Here is a 15,026-nt window from a genome sequence, read left to right as displayed (position 1 = left end):
TGCGTGCATGCATTTAATCTCAACTGTGGCAGCCTGCATAGCATTTTCTCTGGTGCTGTCCATGATTTTAAATTTTAGACCGTTTTTGACAAGAATTGCTGCGCCTCCATGGGCTCTATCAGACGGATGATCAGCTCTTATTGTGTCATATCCAACTACTCTAAAAAAGATTTACTGGTGAAGTGTGTTTCTGAAACAAGCATGATGTCGATTGCATTTGTTTTTAAAAATAAGGATATCTCATTAACATGGTTGGAAAGCCCATTGGCATTCCAGATTCCTAAGTTTAGACTTATTTGCATAGTCTATTAACCAGTAACATAATCATGTTAAGCAAGTTATTGGTGAGTTCAAATTGTTTTTCTAAAAGGTGTTCTATTCTTTCTAGAGAAGTATTCGTATTATTGTTTCCTGCAGCAACTTGGGCGTATGATTGATAGCCATTTGGTAGTTGGGTCGGCTTATCAGACAGAATAAGTGATGGAAATATTACAGAATCATTTTGCTATGTATCTGCTTTCGACCAGTAGCTAAGTTTAGAAATAAGCTCCTTATGGACTCTACACCCTTTGTAGCTGGCAGCGTGATCTTCGTTACAATTTGCACATTTTGCTGGTTGTTCTTTATCTTTTGGACATAGCATGCTGGAATGCTTACGAGAGCATTTTACGCACCTATAGGTTTTGGCGCAATAGGATTTTGTGTGTCCGAATTCCTGACAACGGTGGCACTGAACAATGTCTTTTGCTTTATGAGGGGGCTCTATTTTAACAATTGCGTTACCAATATGCTTAACTTCGTAGATATCTTTGTTATTATTGTTGGGCTCAATGTCCAGGAAGAACAGATTTAGTGGCTCTTTGGTTACACGGCTTTTAATGTTATTTATGTTCCTAACAGAGTGACCTTTGGACTCAACGTCTCGTTTAATTACATCAATATCTGTGAGAAGTGCAAATTTTTTATAACTACCCTAAATGCTCTTTCATGCTTAAGCTGATATGTGTGAAACTTAACAAAATCACTAGCAAGATTTTAAACGTGGGACCTGTATTCATCAATTGACTTAACCATAACTCTCACTTGACCATCTCGTTGAGATTTATAGAGGAAATTTTCATTTTTAATTTTCGTTTCGAGGTAGGTCAGCATACTACTTATATCACTAACATCCGATAAGAATATAGGTGGCGGCTTGGCAGGTTCATCAACGTTGTCTTCAGTTATCATTTACAGGGCTTCATTTTCGTCTGCATCATTACCTTTTTTAATTGGTGAGGGTTCCGCTAAGACAGCAAATTTATTGGAGCTTGTGCTCGGTGCAAGGTCCAGGGCCAGTTTTTTTTTAATAAGAATCGGAGAAACTTGGTTTTGTCTCTTGAGTGCCTTTGGCTTCGGTTTTACTTTCTGCCAGCTCCAAGCTCCAAACCGCGTCGTCTTCATCGTCTTGCATGGTAACAACAACACTTTGTTGATGCTTATCAGCAACCACCGTTATGTTTTTGTTGTTTCGCAAATCGCGTATCTGTTTTTGGTAGATTAAGCGTAGCTTCCGCGTAGAATTTAGGCACGTCTTGACTCGGAGAGTGTTTGATCGCGACTTATAAAAATGTAACTTTTCAATTGTGTAATTTTTTTTAAATTCTTGTTGACTTAATAATATTTTGACAGTTATAACACAGGTCTTGGCTCATATGATAAAGATTTGTTATATGGTCGAACAACTCTAAAATTCATATAATTCGAAATCTAGATGTTTTAAAGAATATTTAATTCTTGCAATAGCTGCAAGGGCATATTTCTTTCTTCCTTTCTTGTTAGAATATTAATATTAATGTTAATAACATATCATAGCTGGCATATCATATAGATGCCATAGAAGCAATCTAATAATTCAAGGGAAAATCATCATAGCTTCATTGTTTTTAGACATTTAGTCACAAATTTAAATATAGTTAGGAACGCTTTTAAACAGTCAATGAACTTCACACTTTTTACACGCTATAGAAAGTTTCTATGTTTTAAGAACCAACGATATGGCAATTCCCAATTGAAAACATTCTTATCATAGCATAAAGAAATTTCCGACGTTCGGCTTCAATACCCATAGTTAGCTGATGAGTCTAAGGTGACGATTAGACGAAACTATCTAGTCTTATATAGTCGAGTTTACCGCCTAGGGAGTGCAAGTGTGATAAAAGTTATCAAAACGTTGAGTTTTAGAAATTTAAAACCTACCATAGCTTTGTGTTTAGCAAGCAAAAAACTTCGATTTAAAGTTGTATTAAAGCATATTTATTACATATTATATAAAATTAATAAATCATAAAGCTCCCATGGAGACAACCGGAGTATAAAAAAAAATGAAAAAAACTATTGTAAATTCTCTAATTTTAAATTTTTAAAAAAAATCATTATACCCTTGCAGAGGGTATTATAATTTCAGTCAGTGTTTGCAACGCAGTGAAGGAGACATTTCCGACCCTATAAAATATATATATTCTTGATCAGCATCACTAGACGAGTCGATCTAGCCATGTCCGTCTGTCCGTCCGTTTCTATGTAAACTAGTCTCTTAGTTTTAAAGCTATCTGCATGAAGCTTTCCCAAAAGTTGTCTTTCTATTGCAGGTAGTATATAAGTCGGAACGAGCCGGATCGGACGACTATAGCATATAGCTCCCATAGGAACAATCGGAAAAATAAATAAACAAAATTATAACTTTGGTGTTTTTTATTTTTTTTTTAGTTCTTCGAAATATAGTAATGGTTAAATATTTCAGAATTACGGTTTAAATTTCATCAAAATCGGACGACTATAGCATATAGCTCCCATAAATAAAAAAAATTATAACTTTGCTGTTTTTAATTTTTTTTTTTTAGTTCTTCGAATTATAGTAATGGTTAAATATTTCAGAGTTACGGTTTAAATTTCATCAAAATCAGACAACTATATCATATAACTCCCATAGAAATAAGAAAAATATATAAAATAACTGTCCAATAATTGAGCTGCAAATCATCATAGCTTGAATAATTTTAAGCATGTACGCAAGTAAATCATAATTTTAATGTTTCAAAAATATTTAGTTCTTGCAATAGCTGCAAGGGTATATTAACTTCGGTTTGCCGAAGTTTGCTCTCGTTTTTGTTTAAAATCGTCTCATAGCTTAAACGTTTTTACACTTATAACAAATTTATTCAAATTTAGATGTATTAAAGAATATTTAAGTTTTGAAATACCTGCAAGGGTATATAAACATCGGTTTGTCGAAGTTTGTTTCCTTTCTTATTTTTTTGGTTGTTTCTATGGCAGCCATATGATATAGGCGTCCGATTTTTATAAAACTAAAAAAGAATTTGTAAAAACAAAAAACCAAAAAAGTTGTTTTATGCTCTTTGCAATGGTATAAATATAATATTACAATCTTCAATATGTTTGTGGGCTTTTCACACTGTTGTTTAAGATAAAGCCAAACCCTTTTATGTATACCTATATGCGGGCAAGAAACAACTTGAATATGCAACAGGGGCACATACATGTAAATGTTAATTTTGTTACTACGTACATATTTTTGTTGTGGGACTGATGGTTTTTTGTCAGAAGCAACCTAATTTTTAACCAAATTTTTACTTTGCGAATCGATAGGTATAGGTATGTTTGTATTAAAATTATTTAATTTTAAAATATTAAAGTAATATATTTATAAATTACAATATAATATTTAACATTAACCCTTGGAAAACAGGGTATCAAGAAACTATTTTGTTGAAGCTTGCTTCGTTTTTATATATGTACGTGAGGGTTAATGCCAAGTGTTATTTCTCTTGAGTCGTGTGACTAGTAAACATCTACATTTCGATGAACTTTATATATGAAAGGTTCCGTCAACGATCGACAACAAACTCTTGCAATATTTTAAATGAAAAGTTTACAAATGTAGTAGATAAAAATGTTCAGTCCATGGCAGAACGTACCCGCAAGCTAAGTCTCCTTCTAAAGTATGAAACGGAAATTCCAATTGTAAGTACTTACACAAAAATTATTAAACTACCTCCCTTTTTTATAACATTGCGGAGATTTAAAAATTTTAGTCTTGCATCGCAGTGAAGGAGACCTAATAAAGTATATATATTCATGATCAGTATCACTAGGAGAATCGATCTAGCCGTGTGCGTCTGTTCGTTTGTACGTCGGTCTGTCCGTCTTTCTGTTTATACGCAAGCAAGCCTCTTAGTATTCAGATTAACATTCAAGTTAGTGGAAAAACAGCGAAAATCTAATATTTAACAATTAATACTAATACAAATTTGAAAAACAGCAAAGTTTTAAATTTGTATATTTTAGTTTTTCAGTCAAAAGTTTGCAACGCGGTGAAGGAGACCCTATAAAGTGTATATATTCTTGATCAGCATCACTAGAGAATCACTATAGTCGTCTGTCTGAAAGTCATCTTAGCTTCAATGTTTTCAAACATGTACCCGTATAATTCGAAATTTAGATTTTTTAAAGAATATTTTTTGTGTGCAAAGCTATATTAATTTTGGTTTGCCGAAATTTGCTTCCTTTCTTGTTTTATTTAGTGTTCAGTTTAACAACTAGCATTAGCAAAGACATTATGCATTTTTTAATTAAATTTTAAACCGCTCTAAAAATAAATACAGAAAAGTTTAAAAAAATTATGGATTCGTGTTGTTGTTTTTGGGTTCCTCTACCGAAATACATATATATTCGGCCAGCCGAAGTTTATATACCCACCCTTGCAGCTATTGCAAAAATTAAATCAATCCAAAAGAATTAAAAAAGGAAATTTAAAATGAAAGAAGTTACGATTTTTTCTTAATTTATATGTTTTTAGGGTTTTAAAATGGGAGCTATATGATGTAGTAATCCGATTTTGATAAAACTTAAACTTTTGGTTATCGACGAACAAAAGAAAAATATTTAAATATGATATGAATGTAAATATAAACTTACATGTTTGAAAGAATATTTAATTTTTGCAATAGCTGCAAGGGTATATGAACTTCGGTTTGCCGAAGTTTGCTTCCTATCTTGTTTGTTTTAAATAATATTTAATTTTTTAATAGCAGCAAGGGTATCTAAAATTTGGCTTGTTGATTCTGCCTTATAATTTTCGACCGAGTTGATCTAGCTATGTCTGGCTTTCCTACTATTGCCTACTTATCCTACTTTATTGCTGGACACTCGAAAAAAATTGAAAATTAAAAAAAAATAGTTGTTTTTATACCCTTGCAGAGGGATTATAATTTCATTAAGAAGTTTGCAACGCAGTGAAGGAGACGTTTCCGACCCTATAAAGTATATATATTCTTGATCAGCATCACTAGACGAGTCGATCTAGCCATGTCCGTCTATCCGTCCGTTTATATGCAAACTAGTCTCTCAGTTTTAAAGCTATCTGCATGAAACTTTCCCAAAAGTTGTCTTTCGGAACGAGCCGGATCGGACGACTATAGCATATAGCTCCCATAGGAACAATCGGAAAAATAAATGAAAAAAAATTATAACTTTGCTGTTTTTTCATTTTTTGTTTAGTTCTTCGAGATATAGTAATGGTTAAATATTTTAGAATTATGGTTTAAATTTTATCAAAATCGGACGTCGATATCATATAGCTCCCATAGAACTAATAAAAATATATAAAATAACTATTTAATAATTGAGCTGCAAATCATCACAGCTTCACTGTTTTTCAGCATATACTCAAGTAAATCATAATTTAAATGTTTTCAAAAGTATTTAATTCATGCAATAGCTGCAAGGGTATATGAACTTCGGCTTGCCGAAGTTTGCTTTTTTTCTTGTTGAACATGTACTCGTGTGCTCTGAGTTGTAGTAATACGGTTTTAATTAGTAGTATAACTTTATTCAAAAAGCTAGCTAATTAAACGCATAAATATCAAGTAAGACTAGAGGCTCTTATCTAAATGTATATGGACAATAGCATAATTGTTTATTTATACATATATGAAATAATAAATAAGCTTTCCAATTGTAAGCGCGCAACAACTTTAAGAGTGTTCAATGGAGCAACTGTTAAGGCATGCGCAGTAGGAAGCCAAAATATTCTCTTAAATATTCGCTTTCGTACTCAGACTTGACCTTTTTTTTCTGTATACAGGAGCTTTTTCCAAGTTTTTAGTGTGTAAGCGTCAACCACACAAATGCCTACTTGCTGTAGCTCCATGAAAACGAAGCTAGGTGCAACAAAGAAGAATTTACTAAGTTGTAGTATACATTTCAACGTTTTTCAAATCACATCACTGCACAAGTAACTGTGCGTAGTAAATATACACAGTTTTAGTTGTCATATACAGATAAAATATTTTGAAAAATGCACTGCCTTATGTTTAACAATTGCGTATACATAATTGCGTATATATGGTTAAAGGATTTAACGGAGTTTTATTCTAAAAAAAATAAATAAAATTTGTGGCAGCTTCAACTGCCCTCAACACTCTGGTATACGAAACGACTTTAATGCTTTTAAATGGTGTTTGCTTTGGGCTTATACAGCTTAAAGTAAATTTTTAAGTAATTGTGCTCACGCATTTATGTGGTTGGATTTAACGCCACTTTCAAAGATGTTCATTTGTCCAACTTCCTAATAAGAAAAATCAAATATACATTTTTGTCAGGTCCTAAGTAAATAAAGCATTGAGAAAGTGCAATTTAAGAAAGCTTTTATTTGCATCCATGTATAAATATAATTTTCAATTTGTTTAACTTGTGTATACTTGTTTCTTAATTTTTCCCACTAACATCGAAATATTGTTATAGGTACATATGTATATAAGCATTCAGTATTTCAGACGATTTCGCGTTGACAATTGGATAAAACGTATGTATTTAACTTAGAACAAGAAAATCTGATTTTAAAAGACAAACCTATTTAGGTAAAATAACGTTTTACATTTAATAACGGCATTTCAAAACGATATGATGAACACATCTCAGCCACAGGCGCCGGGGACTCTAGAGAAAAAAAGTCAGTTCCGAAAGCAGGAACACAAATCCAACTCCGAGGAAAAGGTCGAGCATCAGCTTACGTTCGCAGAAAATACTCTAAAGACTCAGATTCAACTGAGGGAACAATTGCGACACCAGCAGCAGTCAACGATGTATGCGACTTCAGTATCCAACTCTTCTACTGGCGGACCAGCTCGGATCAACGGATCAGCTCAAAACCGATATCAGTCAGCGGAAAGGTCCGAATACCAGGTTAATTCAGCCCACCACCAAACAAACTTGATGCCTGCCCAGTCACAACTATTGCATTTGCAACCACCGTTAAGTAAGTCGCCATCAGGCTTGGATACCACTTACTCCAGCTATCCAAACACCAATGGCAGTATGGTGTCGATAAAAAGTGAACAGCAGTTGTGTCAGATATACAATTCGCAGCAGCATTCCGATTACATAATCTCCGATTATATGGATAAAATTGCGACGCGGATTAGTTTGCTCGAGACAGAGTTAAAGTTTGCTTGGCGAGCGTTGGACCTGCTTTCTACAGAGTACGGGAAAATTTGGATTCGTTTGGAGAAGCTTGAAAACATATCCGTAGAGCAACAGTCTGTGGTTAGCAATCTTATGGACCTAATCGGATCAGCAGCCCAGGAACAGCAGGAGGGCAACATCGAAGGTCTGGAATTCCCTTTATTTCAGGATGAAGATCAGCTGCTACCATTGGTATTAGAAGATGCCATGGGTGTAGACAAAGTCTTAGAAGACGAACCACCGGTTCCAGACTATGACAAAGAACTAAGTTTTGGAAACCATAATCACAGTGTAATGTCCCAGCTTACTCAGGTCCGCGATCCCGATGTATTTTCCAATTCAGCTTGTGCCCTGGACTCTCGCATCCCTTCTAATCCTTACTTTAGTTATGAAAATGTTGCTTTGAATAACCAAAGCTTGGGCTTCGGCAAGGCCGATGACCCTACTCTTAAGAGATTCCAGTCGGATACTGAAGCTTCATCGAGGATACAACTTTATTCAGATACTGACCTTATGTTGTACGAGAAACAGCAAATTCTGGCCAATAATGCACGGGCCGAACTAATGAAGGAATTTATAAATGGACGACGAGTGTTAAATGAGATTTCAGCATCCTCGGGTCAAAGTTTCAGGAAATGTTCCAGTATCTCACAGCCAAGAGAAGGACTTAAAAATGAGCAGTCGTATGTTGAATTAGACGGCGATCCCATAATACAGTCAAGCAACGCTTGTAATGAACTAGATAATCTTATCGAAGATGTTAAGTTTTTTCGTTTAGCAGCCTCTAAAACCGGCGAGGGTGGAAACCAAGTACTACCCATTGAAGATACTGGAGGAACGGAGATTTCAGCTAAAGCTGATGAAATGAGCGAATCTTTTTACAAAAAACTAAACGAGGCATATCGAGACAATGACTTAAGTTCTGAGATATTTAAAGTGGATGCATTGCTGTATCAGTCTGAGGCTACCCACGAAAAACTTGGATCAATCAGTGGCCATCCAGCGACCTCCTTAGACTCAAAACGTGGGGAGGGGAAGGACAATTTAGATATAAAGTCTTTAGACACTGCAAAGACCAGTCAGCCGAACAACAATTGTAGCAAGGAGTCAAGAAAACATCGAAAAAAAAAGCATCATACAAACGAAATGGACATGATAAATAAACTGAAGTGTATCCTTGCACAAGCTCAATCGTCACGGATTATTAATGGTGATACTGAAGAATTGAGTGCTGGACTGTTAGGTGTGCATACCGGTAATAAACAAATTGAAGTTCGAGCCGATAAGACACAGAATGGGTTAGACAATCGACTTTCACAAAATAGTATTTACTTGTTAAGTGATGACAACCGAATAATTTTAGACAACATAACAGAAACTCTAATAGAGGAAATAAATAAAATTCCAGGCCTGAAATCTTTAAGTGCATCACAAATTAGCCAATTACGCAGCACTGTATGGTCCGAAGAGAAGTTTTTTCAAAAACTAAGCCAGGTCGATAAAAAATTGACTCTGCTCTTACTTAACCCGATAACTGTAACTGAGGAGCTGCGAAGACATTGTATTACAAATAGCAATGAAAAATTTATTCTGGTTATGAAAAAGTTTAAAAAAAATATCGATACATTAAAAAAATTAGTTGGTAGCTCATTGGACGATTTTAAAACCGACAAACTGGGTGCAAAAACAACCTCAACTCATAGCGTCAGTCCCAATCTTACATCGAAAATAAAGGTTAGCAGTTTTAGTGCTCATTTATTAAGAAACAAATCAGATTTGGATGAACAGCTAAAGATTCTCGAAACGCAAGAGATTGAAATAAACCGAAAAAAAAATATAGACCAAATTGTAAGCGGGCTTAGTGGGGACATGGACCACTCTTTTAACCAAAATGTAAAATATGAAAGTAGTTACAATATTGACCCCACAGCTGATGATTTTAAAAGTTCATCGACAAATATTTATAGTGAAGATGAGTACATTAAGTCATTAAAAAAAAGTCTGGAACGTCACAACAGCATGATTTTTCTGCTCCATTTACAAAATCCTGAGAAACACAAGGTGTCTGCCGAAATGAATGATGCACTAATAGATTCAAATCGAGCCAGCCTCAGTCCCCCACCACCAGCTCCCAACGATATTCTTAACTTTAATGAGTCCGTAAATCAATTTAGTGTTGAAATAGACTCACATCAACAAAAGAATACGAAATCAGATTCGGGATTGTCGTCGATGAGCGGTTGGTCACCAAATTCCCCAGGGCCAGTTGGAATTCAAAACAGCAATTTTTTGTGTAGCAAAATCATTGATAAAAGTAATGATGATACATTAACAGGATACCCAACATTGCCATTAGCTGGAAGTTCCAACCTAAATAGCATACGAACTGGTTATGATAAAAATAGTACTGGCAAACAAAATGATTATGTAATATCAGAAGAAAACTTAAACTACATTCACGAGCTTTCTAAGAATTTACCGATTTGCTCTGCTTATGAAAATAGGTCAATTTTCGATATAAATTCCGACGCAAATGACATGGAAAAATGTTCAACTGTTGACGAAATGATAGAATGGGATCAGCTTAATCAGCAGGATACAAAAAATCTTTCAACGGAGCTGTCGAACTCCACCCGTATGCCAGACCTGTTGACTACTGAAACAAATAAATCAACTGCAAGGTCTATGGTAAACAACAAATTCCCAAATGTTAATCTAGGAAATGTTAAAAGACAAAACGATGACGGCATATTAAGATATAGCCATGTAGAATCAACTATGGATTACGAAAAAACGGTGAATCAATGTAATAGACGTTATTTAACAGACAGACTAGTATTCTATCCGTCTTCCAACTCTATTATTGATTACAATAGCAGCAATAACTTGGATTACTTAGGTCAACAGAACCAAAAACGGTTTACTAGAGAGCCCGGGTCTAAGCCTGCTCTTGAAGCACCACAGATTCATCATAATTTTACTGCTAATACTTATTCCCAAGCGCAGCTGGGAAATCTTGTTGGCCCGACTGGCTCAGGTCAATCAGAACTATGTTTTAACTCTGTACCTATGATGAGTTCTGCCGATCCTTCGAGCAATATTAAAAGACATTCACGACTTGGGCCAGGAGTCGGGCCTGCTAAGCCCGCAAAGGTATGGAACAAGCTAAATACCCTCTTGGTAGATAATCTAAAAATTAAGCGTATATCCAAGTTTAATCGATCACAGTCATTACCCGGTGATGTGCAAAGTCAAGGTAATCAGAGACAGCCTCGTGGCCAGGCGGGTTCGTGTCCGTTTATTTCTCATAAGCGTTCTAATGTAACTGGAAACCAGGTTCAGCTATCAAAGAGAATACAAAAGCTACCGATGCGTCTTATACGTAGGGCGACAGGATCCCCATTTGGGCGACGGTTGTCTCACACCGACTCCGCCGCTTCATCAGATTCCGCTGCCGATGAGCCTTCTTTAACAAGTGACACAGCTGGACAAAAGAAGTCATTTTCATCTAAGATGAATAATCTTATGAAAAAGGCGAAGACTTACAAGCGGCACAGCTTTGACCTGCGCCGCGGCTGTAACATGTCGGACATTGAAATAGATTTGCCGGACTTTACCTCATCGGATAACGATAAAAGCTCTGTATTCGAAAGTAAAATTATAATGAATCATCACGGGGTTAATGCAGATAAAGATTTTAGTGACCAAAATACCTGTGCCTTTGAGGATGAACAGGACTCAGATAGTTCCATGAAGGACATTAATGAGAGTCTATCAAACAATGTATTTGCTGTGGTAGGAGACCTTAAAAAGATGCAAAACCCCATACCACTGGCCGTCTCAACAGCATTGCCTTCTACTGAGGCAGCAAACAGTAGGGAAATTGGCAATGTGGAAAATATGACCATTAAAATGCCAGAGATACTCTTAGAAACATCATCACAGGCATGCCTTCAGAAGCTCAACTCAGTCTGTATAGACGATGTCGACGATGAGAACATTCTTGGAAGTTCAGTCAATATTGGTGAGAATGTCCCCACCCTCAATATACTTAAAACTACTGAAGAAGCTGGGGACACGCCATTCAACACATTCCTAGCAACGACAACAGCCACAACCGTCAGTCGTAACCTCAATGGCAGTGGTGTTTTGTGGGTCACTCAGCAGTGCTTAGACCTTCCAAACAATTCGAGCTATGGGCCGCGGGAGGATGACGATAATCGAAGTCAGCACTCTGCTCGCACTCTCTCTTCTTCTCGCCGACAAAGCACTGAGGATAGCATCGACACAGACGACGAATACTTTTATTATGAACTTCGCCAGTTGGAAGAACAGGAACAGCAACGGACAGAGCAGTCCGGGATTGTCTCTTGCGAACAAAGTGAAGATAATGAAGTTTTGTTTTCACAGATAGGACAACTTCTCCAAAACGATGTCAACGGAGGAGACCGTTTTCAACAGTCTGATTTCTGTAAGGATGGGGAAGACACCATTAATTATTCTCCAAATGAAAGTGTAAAGTTGCGGATGTCTGAGGTATTTTGTGAACTCAAACGCGTCGTTAATTTACAGTCCGGCGACAGTAAGATACACACAGCTTCTGATGTTGTTATTGAAGATTTTGCAGTTGTAAAGCCAACAGGTGAACAATTTGCTACAGTCAGTGACATGCATAGCGCTTGGCAGGATATAAACGGCGATTTTCAAAATACGGCTTCAGAAGTGGATTCTAATGACGATGCCGAGATGGAAAACAATGGCGGGGGGACTCTTCATTATTTAAATAATAAGCAGCGAAAGTTGCGACGATTAAAAAGAAAAGCACGCGATCGGAAAGTTAATATTTCTAACAAAACAGCCAGTTCAAGTTCCTCTTGCCATTCTGAAAATGAATATGAGCAGGAGCAACACAGTCAACATTTTGAGCAATGTGTTCCGAAATCCGACGCAGAAAAAGAAGAAAAGGATATATCAATAAAATCCACGGCATCTAGCGAAACATCTGGACCCGATACGCCTGCTGAGATGAGTGATGTTGAGATGAGTGAAAATGGCATGGAAAATGGCGTGAAGGCTAAGGTCCATACATCAGATAATGCAAATTTGCATGATACAATCAGTCCAGGTATTCCTTTAAAAGTGGATCAAAAGTCAATACTTCAATCTGATGAAGATCTTAATGAGCACAAACTAAATAACCACTCTCAGACTAATACGAATTTATCGGAGGTTCCATCTCAAAGCCCAGACTTAAATAGGCTAAAAAGTCAAGAGTTAGATGTTGACGGATCCCAGGCTGCGGGCAGTATTGGTGCCGCAGCAGGTCTTGGTAGCAGCAAGTGGAAGTTGTTAAAAACTTTAAAGGAGCGCAAAATCGAGGAAAAAAATAATCAAGATAAAATTAAAGAAGATGAATTGACTAAGGACAGAGAAAAGGTAATTAATGCGAATTTATTATTTTTAATATATGTTTTGAATAAGTTTCTTTCTTGCGAGTATCTACTTTTGCAATAGAGACTTATAATTATCAAAAGAATTCTCGCCTGATATACATCCAAGATCTCAAATATTTGAAAACTACGTGTTTAAACTGCTCCGTGCAATGCTTATTTTTAAAACTAAGAATAGTTTTTATTAAGTACATGGGTTACCTAGTTCTAAGCCAACATTTTCCTTTTTATCTTCTTCTCTGCTCACGGCACGGTCCACGTAGTGACAAAGCGCACTGAGTATATAAATCTGCTACAATTGTTAGACGGCTCGACAGGCCTAGAATATATTATTTAATAGTTAACACTTACTTATCAAAATATTTTAATAATTTAAGAAAAATTATGCCTAACTAAATTAATTGGTCAGAAAAGTATTTACCAATTAGTTTCTCATTTTTTTAATGCCTTTAAGAAAACCTTACAAACTTGATATTTTGAGTTTGCACACAATACCGATTCCGATTCATTTGCCTTTCAAAAATAATCATTTGTCAAATAAGTCTATCATGAAAAATATTGCAATATGTCACTAACAATAACTAATTAGCATACATATCTGCAAATATTAGCAGCAAGTTTGCTTTTCTATTCAACGATTTGTAGGTGCCAAAAGTACCATAGTCATTTTCAAAAATTTGAACACTTAGTGTGTGAAATAAAAACAAAATTATGAAATTTAAATGCTTTTAACAATCAATAGATGTCTAAAATTGAGTTACGGCAAACGAAACTATCGTTGTAGGAAGTGCAATGTGTGATGAAAAATTAAAAACGTTGTGGTTGCGTTAAAAATGAGTCTGAGCAAAACTTCAATTAAGCCACTAATAAACAATATATAATATAATAATAATTTTTGAGTTTTGGTGAACATTAGTTAACTACTTTTATTTTCTTACAAAGTGGAGTTTTAGACGAAGGCTAAAAATAAAAATATATATTTATTTTAAGGCTGGTTCTCCCCTTGTGGACCCGAAAGAAAGATTTTTTTTGAGAAAACGATTTATATCCTAGTTTTTAGCTTTATATCTTTTAAAGCTAAAAAATAGGATATGAATACACATTTATTAGCATAATACAATTTTTTAAAATTGTATGAATCAATTTAAAAACTGGGGCAGGCGGCTTGTCGGCGAGGATGTGTTCCGCTACCAGAAGTGATTCCGTCAAAACCCGTGATCTGAAACACAAAACCCAAACCCATTCTTAATCTGTACCGTATTACTTTCCAAACATTGCGGTTTATTTGTGAAAAGCCACTCCATGCATTTTCAGTTCGCGCAATGGGCCCCAATGGGCTCTTGCAGCGTTTTTATTGAAAAATCATATTTTCAGATGAATCTTATTTCCATCTCGCTGGGTACGTCAATAAGCAGAATGCGGTATGTGTTCAGGCGACACCATTGAGCCGATTTTCCTTAATAAAAAACAGCTTTTATCGCCCTTTAAAAAGACACCCTTTATGTAATTGAACATATCCAATTTTGGATTTTTGAATGTTCAATAGAAAATATAAATAAGTCCTGATTTATTAAACGTTTCTACAATTTATTTTTATTTTTTCAGAATGGCGGTGGTACTGGAGAAGTTGGTTTGCGTTCCAATGGTCATCCCGGAGATAATCCTTTCTATAGCAATATTGACAGTATGCCGGATATACGTCCTCGTAGAAAATCCATTCCCCTTGTGTCTGAACTGGTAAGCCCTCTATCAATTTCTTGATTTATTTTACCTCTCAAAGCAAGGATACGAATACAGGCAACACTCACTAGCACAATTAAAACAATAAAATAGATATTTTTGTGATGATACATGGATCCTCTATGTTAAAAGACAAGTACTTAATAACCTAATCATCTATGAACCTTTGCTTACTTTTGTATACCCTTATTAAAATGTCGTTTTCTTTCGTCGATGATTTGATGGACGGCAGGTTCTCAAGGTATAGACTATAGACTTCCAATTGTAACACTTTTATTATACAATTTTAACTAGCAGTTTTAAAATAAAAAA

General features: G+C 35.5%; 1 protein-coding gene across 8 annotated transcripts in view; it reads left to right on the top strand.

Moving 5' to 3' along the window:
• Nucleotides 1-15,026, top strand: part of LOC108145267 — a 51,158-nt gene that overhangs the window by 8,199 nt on the left and 27,933 nt on the right. For 2 of the 8 annotated variants that reach the window (XM_041708668.1, XM_041708667.1), the window contains exons 1-5: nucleotides 6,197-6,301; nucleotides 6,805-6,865; nucleotides 6,921-12,960; nucleotides 14,580-14,711; nucleotides 14,947-14,955. In XM_041708668.1, the coding sequence (XP_041564602.1) occupies nucleotides 6,964-12,960; nucleotides 14,580-14,711; nucleotides 14,947-14,955 (6,138 nt within the window). In that variant the 5' untranslated portion in view covers nucleotides 6,197-6,301; nucleotides 6,805-6,865; nucleotides 6,921-6,963. Of the gene's footprint in view, nucleotides 1-6,179; nucleotides 6,302-6,804; nucleotides 6,866-6,920; nucleotides 12,961-14,579; nucleotides 14,712-14,946; nucleotides 14,956-15,026 lie in introns of those variants that run through there. The other 6 variants (XM_017270544.2, XM_017270543.2, XM_041708670.1 and 3 more) reach the window with 5 other exon arrangements.

The sequence above is a fragment of the Drosophila elegans genome, unplaced genomic scaffold (genome assembly GCF_018152505.1).
Source record: "Drosophila elegans isolate 14027-0461.03 unplaced genomic scaffold, ASM1815250v1 contig_349, whole genome shotgun sequence".
Taxonomy (NCBI): domain Eukaryota; kingdom Metazoa; phylum Arthropoda; class Insecta; order Diptera; family Drosophilidae; genus Drosophila; species Drosophila elegans.
This window is presented reverse-complemented; position numbering and strand designations above follow the sequence as displayed.